General features: G+C 35.1%; 1 protein-coding gene across 3 annotated transcripts; it reads left to right on the top strand.

The window, feature by feature from the left end:
* Positions 1–2,431: 2,431 nt before the first annotated feature.
* On the top strand, positions 2,432–10,252 carry LOC143614174 (uncharacterized). Of its 3 annotated transcripts, none has more exons than XM_077087685.1 (6): positions 2,432–3,192; positions 4,965–5,418; positions 7,300–7,497; positions 7,608–7,689; positions 7,806–7,926; positions 9,964–10,252. In XM_077087685.1, exons 1-5 carry the CDS (start codon positions 2,459–2,461, stop codon positions 7,898–7,900), a joined length of 1,563 nt encoding a protein of 520 aa, XP_076943800.1. In that variant the 5' UTR covers positions 2,432–2,458; the 3' UTR covers positions 7,901–7,926; positions 9,964–10,252. The 3 variants fall into 3 exon arrangements, with proteins under 3 accessions (XP_076943800.1, XP_076943799.1, XP_076943798.1); XM_077087684.1 differs by lacking the exon at positions 9,964–10,252 and adding an exon at positions 8,000–8,519; XM_077087683.1 differs by lacking the exon at positions 9,964–10,252 and having other exon boundaries at positions 7,806–8,520.
* Positions 10,253–16,879: the final 6,627 nt, after the last annotated feature.

Below are 16,879 nucleotides of genomic sequence, written 5' to 3' on the forward strand. Positions count from 1 at the left end.
CGGTGCTCGGGGGCGATTTGGGATGCTTTGATTGCTTGGTGCAAGACTTCGTCCTTCTTCGCGCTTTCTATTGGAGATTTTTTAGAAGTTCATAACCATGTGGGGTTAGGTAATGAGAAGAAAGAGGTTTTTCATGGTATTATTATTATCGAATGCTCGTGCAATTTGAAGGCCCGCGACGAGAAAATTTTTGAAGGTAAAGAGGTGAAGATTCAAAACATCATTTGTGACATTAGATCTTATAGTTTTCTTTAGTTCAAGCATAGATCTAGTTGCAAGTTGATAACTTGGTCAAACTGGTGTAAGTTTTCTTTAACTTAATTATGTTTTGTTCTTTTACCTTTCTCTAGGTTATGGCTTCGGCCTTTATTTATAAAAGTTAACGGTTTAAAAAAAAGAAGTTGCATTACGCAGTGTTTAAAAACTGTTCATACCGGGCGGTGAACCGGTACTACCGGGTTTCGAGTGTAAGGCAGGTAATTTGAGCTCGGTATTTTTGGACAATTTGCTAGAACATTGAACCGACGATTTTTTTTCTTTTTAAAATACCGGTTTAAACTGGTAAGCCAGTTTTAATCCCAATTGATTTTTGATATTTTGCGGCCCATTTTTTTATAAATTACTTTTAACATAGCAGATTAACATTGAAACGAGTAAACTACCTTCTCTTAATAATGAGAAACAATTTGCAAGAACTGAGTCGACCACTAGAACTCCTAGTCTTAGAGCCAGAAAAAGATAGGTTTACTTATGGATTATTTTTTTGAAAATCGAGTGCTTATGTATTATTTTTTGATTATAGATTAATTTTTAGATTACATTTTATTATGAAATCATATACTTTTAGGTTACTTTTTGAGTTAAGTTGTATTTATATGAAGTTAAAAGGTAAATCTTCACCTCAGCTAAACCTCTTGATACAAAACTGTTTAATCTTTTATATCATTTTTTAGCTAAATATGGTATGAATTTAAAAAACTAGGAGAAAATTACTGTTTTCGTCCCTGGGGTTTAAAGGCGGAGTCACTATTAGTCCTTGAAAAAAATCAAACAAATTTAGTCCTTGGGGTTTAAAAGACGAACCGGATTAGTCCCTCCATTTAACGTCTGTTAGTTTTCCATCCAAAAACATGTGTAATTACTAATATACCCTTGATTCATTATAAGAGTTGAAATGTATAGATCTGTAACACAAATTCCCATCTGGGTATCAACAAATTATTAATCTTGAACCATGGAGACCAACACCCATCAATCATCTTTCTACCAGTTCAGTAATCAACTTCATATTCAAACCAACAATCTTTCAAATCTCTCGTTAAATGATTCTATCTGGAGCACCAATTACGCCGCCACACAAGACCGCCGAATCTTCGACCCGCGGCGGTGGTGAGTTTAGCAACTCCAGAACCGTCAACACCAACTCCGATTTTAATGGGTTTAAATTTCTGATTAAGCCTCAACCATTATTAGGGCTTAATACATTATAGAATTTTAGCTAAAATAAAAAAAAACTAAAATCCCTAAATCCTGGTCTAAAATTGAATCTGGTTATTGAAGATGATTACTTTCTCAGCCTGTTTAGCATGCAAATTTCCTTCCTTAACAGAAGAATCAACAAACGATCGAAGCATTTTAATATTGGAATCAAGAGCTAAAATCAACAAATATATTTTCTTCTTCTTCTTCATCGATGAATTAGGGCTTCAATTGATTGTGAGAAAGATGTTAGTTTCTATATGAAGGAAACAAGATGATATGTGTGATAATAATACAGGGCTTCAATTGATTGATAAAAGAGAAGAAGAAGAAGAAGACATCAGTGGTGTTTGGGTTTCCTTATTTTACGTATAAAGCGTTTGGTAAACCATAAGGCCTTATGAGTTTTAACTTATGGGCAAGACAAAATAAATGGGTTTTGAAAAGTTAGAAATCTATAACTTATTAACTTAATGAGTTTGATTTACCTATTACATCATTCTAACCCTCAAAACCCATTACATTTCATTTAAAAAAGAGTGTCTTTTTTAGTCATTTTTGTTTTCTCTAACAAATAAGCTAATCCAAACATTTTTTTAGAAAATTCATAAGTTAATAAAATCTTTAACAAGAAGTCATTTTTCACTTAAATAAGAAATCCCAAACACACCCTAAAATAGGGCTAGGCTGAATTGATAGATCTATACATTTTAACTCTTATAATGAATCAGGGGTATATTAGTAATTGTACATGTTTTTAAATGAAAAACTAACGGACGTTAGATGGAGGGACTAATCTGATTCGTTTTTTAAACCCCAAGGACTAAAGTTGTTCAAATTTTTTTTCAGAGACTAACAGTGACTCCGCCCTTAAACCCCATGAAAGAAATATTTAATTTTCTCAAAAACTAAATATAAAGTGAACAAAAGTAGCCAACACAGTTTCTTTCATCGTGCTATCACACACACAACCTCAACAATGGAGGAAAACCAAAACCCTAACCCTAACTCCACCACTTCACCGCCACACTCCATCGCTCAAATCGAACCACCTCCGCCACGTCCACTCGCTCCCATTCCGACCATCCGTCTACCAAATGCCGACACGGCCGCCGGTTCCGACGATGACGGTGTCGATTCCGGTCCGGAATACGAGGTTTCCGAAGAAAGCCGGTTATTCAGAGAGAAAAAAGAGAAAGCTAAACAGGAGTTCTTAATGAAGCAACGCGCCGCAGCACTCGCGGTTCCGACCAACGACAAGGCGGTGAGGTCTCGGTTAAGGAGATTAAACGAGCCGGTCACATTATTCGGCGAAAGAGAGATGGAGCGGAGAGACAGGCTGCGAATGATAATGGCGAAACTCGATTCCGAAGGACAGTTGGAGTGGTTAATGAAGGTGTTTATGGAGGAGGAAGCGGTTGCGAATGCGGAGGATGGGGGTGGGGAAGAGGAAGGGGAGGCCGTGGAGTATCCGTTTTATACGGAGGGGTCGAGGGAGTTGTTGAAGGTGAGGTACGAGATTGCAAAGGAGTCGATTGTGAAAGCGGCCGTGAGGTTGGGACGGGCGAGAAGGAAGAGGGATGATCCGGATGAGGATGTGGATGCCGAGATTAATTGGGCGTTGGAGAATGCGCAGAGTTGTAGTGAGATTGGGGATGTGAGACCGCTCGTGGGGTGCTCGTTTTCGTGTGATGGCAAGTTTCTTGCCACCTGGTATGTTTTTTCATTACACTTTGAACTGTTAATAATGCCACTAGAAACTGTTATGCAGTTGGGATCAAGTTTGTAACTGTTAAATTGACCAACAATACATCAACTGTTGATTTTTGTTGATGGTTAATAACAGTGTAGTCAGTAATAAAATCTGTTAGCTGTAGGGGTGTAAACGAGCCGAGGCGAGCCCAACCTTGATTAGGCTCGTTTTGATTTACGAGAGCTTGAGCACGGCTCGTTTCAAGCTTATTTTTTAAAGTTCGAACTCGCCTCATGAGTCGTTTTTTTCAAGCTTGGGCTCGGCTTGTTTTTTATTTATCAATATTTTCTATATATTTTAATTATATTTATATTTTTTTGAGAAGAACCGGTGAGTGTGATATTAATACTTAAAAGTAGGGGTGTTAATCGGGTCAACCCAATCGGGTTTCGGGTTAATCGGGTCGGGTTTTATTTTTCTAAAATCTAACCCGCAACCCGATCCTATTAAGGTACGGGTTTCTCGGGCTTGCTTAGATTAGTTGGGTTGTAATAAATTATTGGGCCGCAATATTTATGTATAATTTTTTTTAATTATTGGGCTTCAAATAGTATAATGTAGCTATAATGGGGCCATGTAAAAATGTAAGTTTTATGAAAGACTAAAAGATTAAAGCTAAACAACCCAAAACCTGCAAATACACACATTTGGATGCAGTTGTGACTAGTCAACAAAACTTTGTATTCTCAACATAAAGTGCGCAGTTAGGAATTGTTCACATGCATATCCGAAGGTGGTAGCTAAGCTCAGACAGTTAGTTATGATTGCTGGACTTTTGTGTGTTGGTTATGGCTGTAAGTTTTTTTTTTTGTATTACATTAAAGGTTAAAAAGCGGTTAGTTCATTATAGTTTGGGTTGGTTAACTATTAATCGAGTTAACCCAAAATCCTATTTTTTCGAAAATGTACTCGAAACTTGACCCTAATAATAATACGGGTTAATCTTAATAACCCAATTAATATTTTTTGACCTTATTTAACCCAACCCTGAGTAACTTATTCGGGTTTGGGTCGGGTTAAATGTTCAGGTATTTTGAACACCCCTATTTAAAAGTCTAAAATATGTAAAACTTAAAAAACATGAGGCTCGACAAGCCTAAATGAGCTTCCTATACAAGGCTTGAGCTTGATAACTAAACAAGCTTTATTCGAAGCTTGGGCTCGGCTCGAGCTTGAAAAAGCTCAGTTCATTTCGAGCTTTTTAAAAATCGGATCTCAAGTAGCTCAGTTTGTTTGCTTCTCTAGTTGGCTGTAACATATACACCTGCAAATGAGTACAAAAAAATTAGAACTTATAGTTACAATATTGCGATCCTACTGCTAGAATCAAGATTAATGGGAGTAACAGCTCATATATGCAAACAATAATTTTGATTATTATAAAGTTTTTTATTACTCTTTTTCTGAAGTGTGCATATTATGCAACTGTGTTACGATTAGCGTTGAGTCCATCCGATTATTAACTGATGGATTGTATCATATTATCTGATTTTATTACAGTAACAATCAATGGTAGGTGATGTATGCTAGTTAACTTGAACAAAATAGTGTAATTGATATATTTATAAGAACACAAACATGTAACAGGTCTGCAATTAATGAAAATGTTAATGCTGTTACTAATCACCTTCTTCCAAGAAATATATATCTTTATCAGGCTGTGCAATTTATATGGATAATATCAATTTACATTTATTTTTGACACTTCTGTCTTTTGTTGAATGCTATTCAGTTCTTTAACTGGAGTTGCTAAAGTATGGAGCATGCCTGGAGTAAATATTGTGTCATCATTAAAGGGTCATACTGAACGAGCAACCGATGTTAAATTCTCTCCAACAAATGACCAAATTGCCACTGCTTCTGCTGACCGGACCGCACGGTTATGGGACACACAAGGAACACTGCTGAAAACATACACGGGTCATTTAGACCGGCTAGCTCGTGTTGCTTTTCATCCGTCCGGGAAGTATTTGGGTACGACTAGCTTTGATAAGACTTGGAGATTATGGGATACCGAGACAGGTGATGAGTTGCTTCTTCAAGAAGGTCATAGCCGAAGTGTGTATGGTTTAGCTTTTCACCCTGATGACTCGTTGGCTGCATCATGTGGGCTTGATGCACTTGCTCGTGTGTGGGATCTGCGGTCTGGGAGAAGCATTCTTGCTTTGGAAGGTCATGTGAAGCCGGTGAGATCTGTTGTTTCAGTTTTTATAAATCGTTCAGTTCATGTTTTTGGTTTTATCTTTTGGGCTTGAAATTTTTTGCCGAAAAGCATTGGCCGAAATTCACAATTTTGGCCTGTAACTTCGGGGCTAAAATATTTTATTAACTAATAATTAGTTGACTATTATATATTTCGGTAAAACTATTTAATAAATTGTTATAAATTGCTTGAAATTCTAAATTTAGAATTAAAAATCATTAACTTGGTTTGGTGCAGTCCGGTTATTTGGGTTTAAATTACATGCAAATCCGAAAGCGAGCCAAAAGTTCGTTTTTCATGAAAACATAAAACCAAATCATTAGTTTGTGTTTGAGTTTGATTGTTTTGGTTAGGTTTTTTCAGTTATGGATTGGTTTTTCGGTTTTATTTACACTCCTATCTTATTGTACCGCCCAGGAGTGTTCCATCGGGTTGATTTCAGTTTTTTCCGATGACTTAAATTTGAATCTTTGAATACTAAATTTAGGATCATTGAAGACGCACAGATCACAATTGAAGGGCAGGTGGTCCCGCAGGTAACGAAGCTCAAGTATTTAGGATCATTTGTACAGAGCGATGGGGAATTAGATAGTGATGTGACCCACCGAGTTCAGGTAGGATGGTGTAGATGGAAAGCAGCCACATGTATATTGTGCGACAAGACTTTCCCGACTAAACTAAAGGGAAAATTCTATAGGGTGGCAGTTAGACCTGCAATGCTATATGGAACAGATTGTTGGGCCATCAAGAAGGCACAAGTGCGGAAGATAAAGGTAGCAGAAATGAGAATGCTACGTTGGATGTGTGGGCACACAAGGCTAGACCGAATAAGAAACGTTGTGTTTCGCGAGAGATTAGGGGTGGCGAACATAGCAGACAAGATAAGAGAGGGGAGATTGAGATGGTCTGGACATGTAAAGAGAAGACAGACGACGAATCCTGTTAGATCCGTAGAAAACATTACTATAGAGGGGAGGAGGGGTAGAGGACGACCGAAATTGACTTGGGATGAGAGGATTAGGCATGATTTGATAGACCTAAACCTCTCCGAGGACATGGTTGAGGATAGGAATTCGTGGAGAAGTAGAATTAAAGTTAAGGATTTTTAGAGAGTATTGAATACCTTAGGGCTTAGACTTAACTTATTTAGGTCACATACCATAATGGTATTTCCCTTACATATATTATTATTATTATTATAATTATTATTAGCTTTTATATAGCTGTTAAACTGTGATCTTGTTATTAATATTATTATAATTAGTAGTATTTTTTATATAACTGTTAAACTTTGATTTCCTTTATTTTGCTTCATACACATGTACTTAGAGCCGAGGGTCTCTCTGGAAGCCACCTCTTTATTCCTTTGGATAGAGGTACGGTGTGCCTACATCCCACCCTCCCCAGACCCTACTTATAGCTTTGCTGTCGGTGGGATTTTACTGACCATGATTGATTGAATACTAAATTTGAATAACTTTTGAAAAACTGCTTCAAATAAGCTTTTCTGGGTTCGTTTTTAGTTTGGGTTTATTCGAATAAACAAAAAGCTACTATAAAGTTTGAAATTTAAAAATAAAAATTAGTAAAAGTCATATATATATTATATTTGAATTCAGGTTATTCGAATCAGTTTGGTTGGCTTGTGTTAACACACTTTTCTTGTCACTTTTTGGACCTCTTTTAGTTAATATTTAATGCGTTAATTTTTATTACGGAAAATAATATTATTTTGATTAGCCTGTTCTCTTTTTAGTTATTTTTTTTCAATCTTTTCATCAGTAAATCCAGACCGCAACCTTTTTTTTAACTTGCATCTTTTTATTGAAGTTAGCTAAATAATTGTTTGTTTTATTACAATCAGGTTTTTGGTATCAGTTTCTCGCCAAACGGCTATCATCTAGCAACAGGTGGCGAAGACAATACTTGTAGAATTTGGGATTTAAGGAAGAAGAGATCATTGTACACAATTCCTGCTCATGCAAATCTTATTTCTGATATTAAATTTGAGCCTCAAGAGGGATACTTTTTGGTAACCGCTTCTTATGATATGACTGCAAAGGTAATCCACTAAAAAAACATCAATCTTGAATCTCCTAGTTGTCAAATCTCTTAACAATTTTAAGGTATACTTAATTGTTCTATTGTATTTATTATTGGTTTATGTCTCAGATATGGTCGTCTAGAGATTTTAAACCTGTCAAGGTCCTTTCTGGTCACGAAGCTAAGGTTACAGCTGTTGATGTAGTTGCAGGTAAGCTAAAGCTAAACTTTGTCGGGACAACCCGATACGTTCTGTTTTTTTAACTAAACTTTACCACTCGAACATTGTTTTAACGTACTGAGTTTGTTGTGTTATTGGTTTTGCAGATGGACAAAGTATTGCAACTGTTTCTCATGACAGGACAATAAAACTATGGTCTAGCAAAAATGCTGAAAAGGATAAAGCAATGGATGTTGACTAAATTTATACCGGTCAACTGTATACAAGGTAAAGTCTGACTTTTTCGTTTAGGTGTTTGGATCTTTGATCTATGGTGATATGATTTTATAAAATTATGTAGGAGACATGCAACGTTTTCTAAATTACCAAACAAATTTTGCCGTATCAGAATTGTTAGTCTACTTGTAACAACAAGGATCAATGACCAGCGTTTATATGTGTTACATCGACTGCTTGGTGTTAAAGCATGACCCGTGCAGCCACTAGTACTACACGGGCTGGTTTTGTAAAACGGACTCAGGTTTCTAAGGTTCAGGAACACAATCAGTGGTTACTTAATATTCACAACCCATGTCTGAGTGGATTTGAGTCCTTTGTCTCACAGATGACAACGTACTCTTTCCTCTTTTACCTTAACATTCTTCAAATTCATTCTAATTGTTGTTGTATACGTTAACGTTAGCAACATTTCTTCAAATGGAATCAAATCAACATAACTTATTGGAACGTCTTTTTTCAAAGTTTTCAAGAGGCACTCCTATGTAGAATATCAACCTTGATATGTGGTAGTATCTAAAATAGGTCACTTGGGTTTGCTCTATATATTTCGAAACTTGCTTTGGTCTTAAAAGGCATAACCGAGTAATATGGTTTTGATTCGAGGCACACAAGGCTTTTTTACATACTTTTTTTTAAAAGAAGGTCAACAATTTGGGAGGGTGAAATTTTGGTGCAACTTGTGTTGCTGCTTTAGTGGAATGATATTAAATGCACACAAACTTAAAATGGTAGTATACGCAATTTTCGTTTAAATTTATGATAATGAATAAGAAAAACGATTTTACCATGGTGGGTTAAATGTATTTCTCCCTCCAATGCATTCACTCATTGCATTTCTTCTTTGTTACCAGTAAATCATGCCTTCTTTTCCCATGTGCATTTCTATAGTTGATACATCTATAGTGCTTACTTTTAAACCTTTAATGCTTTTTCATGCCTTCCTTTCATTATCTTTTTATGTTGTCAGTTTTGTTTTTTTCTTCGCTCCGTGTGGTCTCGCATGAGCTTTCTTTAGTTTCCGCCCAAAAATTGCCATCTGATTCGTTCAATGTTCTTTTGTTGGAAATTGTTTTTGTTTTTAACTATTTGTTAATACGCAACCCTTGCTAAGCTTTATGACTACCTTTAATGCTAAGACTTTCATGGTGTATTCTGTGAGGTCGACTTGTATCATCACGGGTCCCTTTGATACGATGAAGCAAGTCCTCGACAACTCTATTTTTGCTGACATGCTCTGAGAAAGAGTCCGCATATGATATGTTGTTTCACTATGCAATAGGTTTCACTTCTTATGGTTGATTGAGGAGAATTATGATGACCAATTACGATGGTTGGCTTTGGGGTCTTTTAACATTGTATTGGGCTGAAGTTGTTTAGTTTTGTCAAATATGGGACCAAACGGTACTACGAAACTGAAAAAGATTCTTTACTTTGCGTTGTCATGATGTATGTGCTCGGAAATGGTATAATGATTTTGGTGAAAATGGTGATTACCATCATGAGCTTGAAACACTTGTCAGTGAAGGCTAGGCTATGGGCTTTTGTTTTGCGAGAATATTTGTACACCCAAACCAAATAAAAGCACTTTAGCCTTCATTGCTTGGTTTTTTAAGCTCATATACGTCATCGTTATTGTTACCAAAATCAATGTAGGGATTTCAAATCGACGCAACATGATATTGTTTAGTGAAGCGAATAAAGGAATCTTTTAACCGCCATGGCATTTTCTTTCATATTTGACGAAACTTGGCCGCCTATTTTTAATATCTAATACTTTGATGGAAGATTTCAAACCTCGCCACCCTTTTCATGTGGGTCATCGAGATTCTTTGCGGGATTTCGAAACAACAGCTCATGCGCGAACTCCTTCACAGATTGATCATCAAAATTGGAAAATTTGAGCATCTCCTTTATTGTATCCGGGTGGCTCGAGATGATAAAACAACTTTATGGTACACCACATGAACGGTCTTATCATCAAATGTCATTAATAATCTTAGCTATGGTTTTGTGTGTTGAACAAAGAAATGAAAGCAAATACAAGTCCTAACAAAGGGACATCGAAGGGGCAAGGATGGCTGTTTTTTGGTCGGGGTTTGAAGAGACCCATGCGAAACCGCTAGGAGTGAGTAGAAATGCAAGACGCCGCATGGAAAGATATGTAAGGTAAGAACCGAAGAAGTATTAGCGGTTTGAAGGTAAAGACTGAAGAAATATCATGTGTTAGGAATACTTACGGGGAAGGAAGACATAATTTGTGGGTAACAGTGGAGTAGTTCAGTGAGTGGCTGCATATGTGGGAAGGAGTATATTTTGACTCTCATGGTTTGTGGGTAAAAGTGGAGTAGTTCACTTTTCTTATTCATTGTCATAAATAAATTTCTTGGTCTTTTAAGATTCTCCAATGCAATGTTTTTTTTTTTGGGGGGGGGGGGGTGGCAATATCGTCGTTCGTGGGATTTGTAAACGGCACCTCTTTGGTGAAGGATACCCACGACTTTGTTGGGTTTTGTTTTTACAATGATAAAAGCTTTACATATTTAGTTTAGTTTGTATCTCAGAACTTTTAAAAATATCTTGTTTATTTTTTAAATTTGTTAAATTATAAATATTATATGCTTGAGCTTTTAGAAAATAAATATAAAAAATTAAAACTATTAGTTTAGGAAAACATAAGAATTTGTGAAATTTATATAAATTATTTATTACTAACAGCTTACAATGCATGGGCGATACGTACGCGTTTGTTTGTCTTCACCACAAGCTTACAACCTAACTGCATTCTTTAGGTCCGCAACTCCTATACAAAAGGTCTAGTTTTGGCCCGGCTCTCCCAATTACTATTTGGTTGGGTTTACATGGTTCAAGCCACTATAACGGACTAACGAAGATCGGAGGTTTGAACCCCGTCACCCACACACCTTTTTCTCTCATCTTTTTATAGAATATTTTTATTAAAAATTAATCATTTAAAAGTTTCCTAGCCAGTCCCTTTCTACTACCTCACTTTTCAACTTAACAATTTAACCAAAATGAAATTAACAAAATTAAGTAGTTTACTATAATAAAGCTGGTTATGAAAAATGAGCTTGGAAGCTAATTATGATTTGAAATTGAAGGTTGTTTGTGAAGGATGATGTGCTAGAAGGTAAAATTATGTATTATTGTTAGTATGTTATATGAGTTTTTGGTTCGGAGATGCTTTAATAAAAAGGAAATGAAGTGGATTTTCACACTTAAATTTGATAACTTTACATTTTACTATTTTAGAGCTATTGGTTTTCCTGATTTGTGAATTTGATTTTCAAAATATATAGAAGTTCAACATGAGATGGATGATATATGGGTTAGCGAATGAAAATTTACTATTTATAATATTATTTATATTATAAATTGTTATATTGTAATTTTTTTTTGTTTTGTTGACGATCTTGTGATAGGATGTGTATGTGTTCAGGTGCCCCTGCTCTTGTTGTCTGTGATCTAGCTTCTTGCTAGTCTTGTCTCTTTGGTCGTTTAAAAATAAATAAGTAAATAAATAAACAAACAAACAAATAGCATATTGGACGAGTATATATTGTCGACTCATTGTCAATTTCCAAATATATCGTTGACGTGAAGAGTACCCACAATGCCAGACCTTCACAAACCGTTACATTAGGTTTCTAACATAAAAAAAATCCCTTTTCTTTTACAACACCGAACTTTTAAAAACCCGATGAAAAATCATTAAGATTATATTCACAATATGTATGCATATATGTGATGTGAGAGATGGGCCAAAAACAAAGTCTATATGTAAGCTACAGCCACAAACTTACAATTGGCATACCCGCTCCGCAACGCGCTTCGTCCTTTGCTGCCTTCATTCGCCCGTGCCACCAAGACACGGACCTCGACCTTTGTTGCCCATTGGAGTTGCTCCAAGGATGTTGCCCAACTAATGTGTTCTCAGGTTAACTGAGAGTCGATCCTTTTTTACTTAAAGACTGGTTTGAAACTAGATTAGTTTTTGACTTCTATTGACTTGCACATAACTTTTGAATAAAATGGTTTTGTACACCTATAGGCTCTAGTTCATATAAAACAACTTGAACCAACTATCACGAGATAATGTTGGAGATTACGTTAACTTCTTGTCATCCGTGTTACTAGAGATGCACAAAAAAACCCGATCCCGGAACTGGACCCGGAATGAAAACCCGGAACCGGTTTTTTTAATACTCGGGTTTTCAATACCCGAACCCGTACCCGACCCTACCCGTCGGGTATGGATAGGGTATGCATTTTGGCACCAAAACCCGAACCTGAACCGGACTCGATTTGTACCCGGTAATCCCCGAAAACCCGAACCGGTTCCATACCCGGAACCGGGTTTTTCCAATACCCGAAACTGGGTATTTCAAATACCCGATGTATACCCGGAAAATACCTTTAAAATACCCAAAAAATACCCCTAAAAAGTGCAAACTTTTAAAAAATCCAATCTATACCCGGAAAAAACCCGAAAAAACACATAAATAGGGTTTTTTTAATACCCGATAATAGGGTATTCAAATACCCGGTTTTAGAATACCCGGTTCTATACCCGACCCGAACCCGATGCATAGAGTATGGTTTTTAGAGACAATACCCGACCCGAACCCGGCCCGATTATTACCAATACCCGCTCATATCCGAACCCGGGTATTTAAAAAACCCGATTTATGCACCTCTACGTGTTACTTGTTCCTACACTTCAATGGTTACCTTAAAAGTTAAAACCATCTATGTTTTACTTGTTCCGTTGCAAATTAATGTCTAAGATCCTTGTATAAATGCAAATGATGTTGAATTCGCCGTTGGTCTATCGAGAGGGAACGAGGATTTCTCAATGCAAAAGGTGCTCCTTGAATCGAACGTGAAAGCCGTTTCTCATTAGACGGCTGTTCTCGTAACTCTACTCTCGACTTGGATTATATATAAAGTCTGCTCTCGGCCATTCCACACGTTGCCTAACAGAGGCGTGGTTATATGAAGTTAATTCTCTCTCGTCATTTTCTTTAAATTATTTACTTCACATGTAGGATTTTCATCCAAGTCACATTTTATTATCGTGTGACCTTCTACGTAATTTAACTATAACATGTCTAATTAGATTGATTTGGATGATTTAAATCATAAAATTGTAACATTAGTCAAGTTTACTACAATTTTTAAACATGAGAACTCAAGTATTACCAGTATTAGTCAAGACACGTTCTCATGTTTGTTATACATCGATTGGTTGTTACGTGCCGAACTCCCATGTTTGATGTTTCCATCATCTCCACGTCAAGCCCACGTTGCCACTAAGAAGTCCAGTTCCTTTTATTAATATGTTTGGCAAAACTGACTGGTGGCTGTCAGCTGGAAGCTGAAAGCTGGTGGCTGGAAGCTCGTAGCTACAAGTTGGTGCGCGCATGGTGCAGCGGAGTGAGCGCGCAACCTAACATCAACCGTGTAGCACCCCGAAAACCCTTAATTTAAATAGCGAAAGACTTAGCTTAATGCGTTCGGGTGGTGACAGATGTCGCTAGCCAATCATAGTAAAATATATATTTATTTTCTTAAAGGTGGACTTTATTAAAATTAGAGTCTACACATGTGGTGACACACCAAATCTTATTTAAATAACAAAAGTCCATCACGTTTATTTATTCAAACTTCAAACTCGACATCTTCATCCTTTCCCAACTTCACGAAGCTTCTAACTGTCATTTACCTAAAAGGCATATTTAAAACATTTATCAACATGAATGTTGGTAAGTTCTCAAGTAAACATTTATTTATTTATAAAACCTCACAGTATAATGGTTTAGCGACCATTATACACCAATTTGTTACCATAAGCAACGGTAGTATTTATTTTTTAACGTTCTTTAACAATGGTAATAAAAGCCTTAAAAATTTCACCTCTTATTTCTTAAACAAATCGTTTTAATTATAAACAAGCTACGATTACAATGCGTGTATGACTATCAAACTGATAACTCGAAACATACCAAACTCAAAATACTCCCATTTCTAACCCAACGCAAATGGAAGTGGGCGGTGTCACCCCGATAGATCTACCAATATTTATGTGCCTGTATTTATTTTCGTTAACATTTATTTAACCAATTTAATTCATTCCACTATAATACGGTTTGTAAAATAACATGCATTTAAATATGATATGTCTCCCCCCAAAACAATAGTTAACATATTTAAAAATAAGGGGCTTTAAGAGAAACTCACGGTTTGACGATCGATATAGATGTTCCAAATAGACTTGTATCCTATAATATCATGTTTATATTTTATAATTTCGGGTTTAAATGGCTCGTTGATGACTTTTATTTTGTTTGTTTCATAATTCTAAGTTACCACACATGCATATATTCAAACAAATTTCTAACTTATATTCCTATTTATCTAATAATTTAGCAGACAAACAAATAGTATTTAACATATGATTAAATATTATATTATTTAATTATTATTTATAATAAAATAAAAATATATTTAGTTTCTGGGAAAAAAATATATAAGTTTTAATATTGTTATGAATATAAAGTCGTTTTAGTCGGTTACAGTCGGTTTTACCGGTTTCGTGTTTAGTGGTGAATCGGTTCACTTTTTAGTAACAAAATTGATGTTTTATTTTTTTTTAAAACAATTTTTATGTAAGTTTAGTCAAGTTTCATTAGTTATTTTAATAAAATAACTTAGTTTTTATTTTAGTTATTATTTTCTCGAAAATGATCGTTTTTAGTGTTTTCGTGTCGGTTTTCGCTACATGAACCGTTTAAAATCAAGTTTTGATATTTAATCCTTCTCTTGTACATTAGCTTAGGTTTTGTACAAGAAATTTATAACTTTAGGAGCTGTTCTAATAAAATTTTCAAATTTCATGTCGGTTCACGTTAAAAGTCGAACCTTTCGACCGTTTAAAGTTACCGACAAGACCTTTAAGTCATATTCTTTAAAACGAATTCATTTTATCAATCACTTATGCACAAATAGCATGTAATTCACCAATATTTTCAGATTTAGATCATATAGAAAAATATACAACAAACCAAATTTCAATGAAACATGCTTAAGTCTTAACTACTTGTTTTTATTAACAAGTGAAAATATTATTTCTGATATGTTAATATGATGTTTGTGTATCAACTTTTTCAGATCATAATGACATGGTCCTAATCTATCATAATATCACTATCTAAGACAATCACATTCTAAACACTTTACCAATAAAGTTTCCACAATTAGTAACTTTGCTATATTCATGCTTTTCATACAAATCAAGTTTTCAAGTATTATTGTTTATAACTCATACTTAACACATTCAACTAGTTTGACAAAAGCATTCAAATGACTATCAAACAATTTGATTATAGATTTTTCATTAGTTAACTAACAAAAGTTTTTATTATTAGTAAATGACAACATTGTTTCATTTTCTTAACAACTTAACAATTTTCACAATGGTGTTTACCCATATCATACTAATAGTATGAGCGTGGGACAGTATCTGTATCCGTATCCGAACTTGTACCCAATTGTACTCGTACCAAAAATCAATACAAACACGTATCAATACTCGTACCATATTTTTTTCGGTTTGGTATGGGTACGGGTACTGGTATTGGTACGTGTATTTCGGTACAGTACCCGATTTTGTACCACTTGTGCTTTTTTATTTTCAAATCTTCGATGATCTTGAAATACGAGTAACAAACAACCTGAGTTAGTCCGAGTATCTGTACTTTCACAGGTATGTGACAGGTACCAAATTGGCCGTCGATTTAATGATAATATAGTATGAAGACCCTAATTCGATCGCCCATTTTAAGTGATTTGTTTGTTGGTTTGTGTCTTGGATATTATATTATGTAATTTTGAAGAGATGTTTGGTACTTGTTCAATAATAACATGGTTGGATAATTTATTTTTATATTAGATATTAAAGAATCCCAATTAAACCTTTATATACTCCAAACATGTACAAAATACCAAATGTACCCGTACCGTACATGTACCCGATTGTACATGTACCAAAATTCAACAAAAATGTGTACTGATACCCGTACCTAATAAGGTAAATCAGTACAAGTACAGGTACATGTACGTGTACGAGTATTTGGGACAAAATGCTCATCCCTGCATACTAATCATCAAACATATATGTATTAATGTATCAGTTATTCAAATCAATCTTTAAGACAAATTGTACAACACCTAAAAGTTTCAATTTTACAATAAGTTATTTAATCCTAATTATGAGGTTTAATTAAAATTAATCTCAATCCCATACAACCTACATTTCCTATATGCAAGATTCAAATTATCATTTTCAATATTTCAATCATATTCAATCCTGTTTCTATCTTTAAATCAATAATCAAACTTAACTAAATAACAAATTCATGTAGAATCAACTTTGATATATTGAGATAAGCTATAACATTAACATAATCTAGCATTTTATCAACTTAATAATCTCCCTACACACATGCATACCCACAGAATGCACACATACACATGCATTCATCAAATCTTTACTTTTAAGATGCGTTAGCTTGATTATGTAATATTGTACTAAATCTAGTATAGGTAACTAAAATCAACTATATCTTACCTTGGATTTTGGGTGATCTTAGCAAATAGATGAGGTTTTGATCTTCTGTGTGCTAGCTAGATCTTCTATCTCCTCTAGATTACTCCTACAAGCTCTTAAAACCCTCACTTAGCTTCCATGGTTACTTAGTATAATATGTGCGTGAAAATGAAAATGGGTTTGGGGATGGTGGTGGTGGTTGTGAGATTTAAAGGGGGAGGGAAGTGGTGGTAGGGTGGTAATTATAGGATAGGTGATATGGTGGTGTAGAGTGTTGAGGTGTTGATGTAGTGTGTGTTTATAATCTCCATCATG

This window comes from Bidens hawaiensis, unplaced genomic scaffold (assembly GCF_021521415.1).
Source record: "Bidens hawaiensis isolate Kalapana, Puna unplaced genomic scaffold, B.hawaiensis_p1.1 tig00039101_1, whole genome shotgun sequence".
In the NCBI taxonomy this organism is placed as follows: domain Eukaryota; kingdom Viridiplantae; phylum Streptophyta; class Magnoliopsida; order Asterales; family Asteraceae; genus Bidens; species Bidens hawaiensis.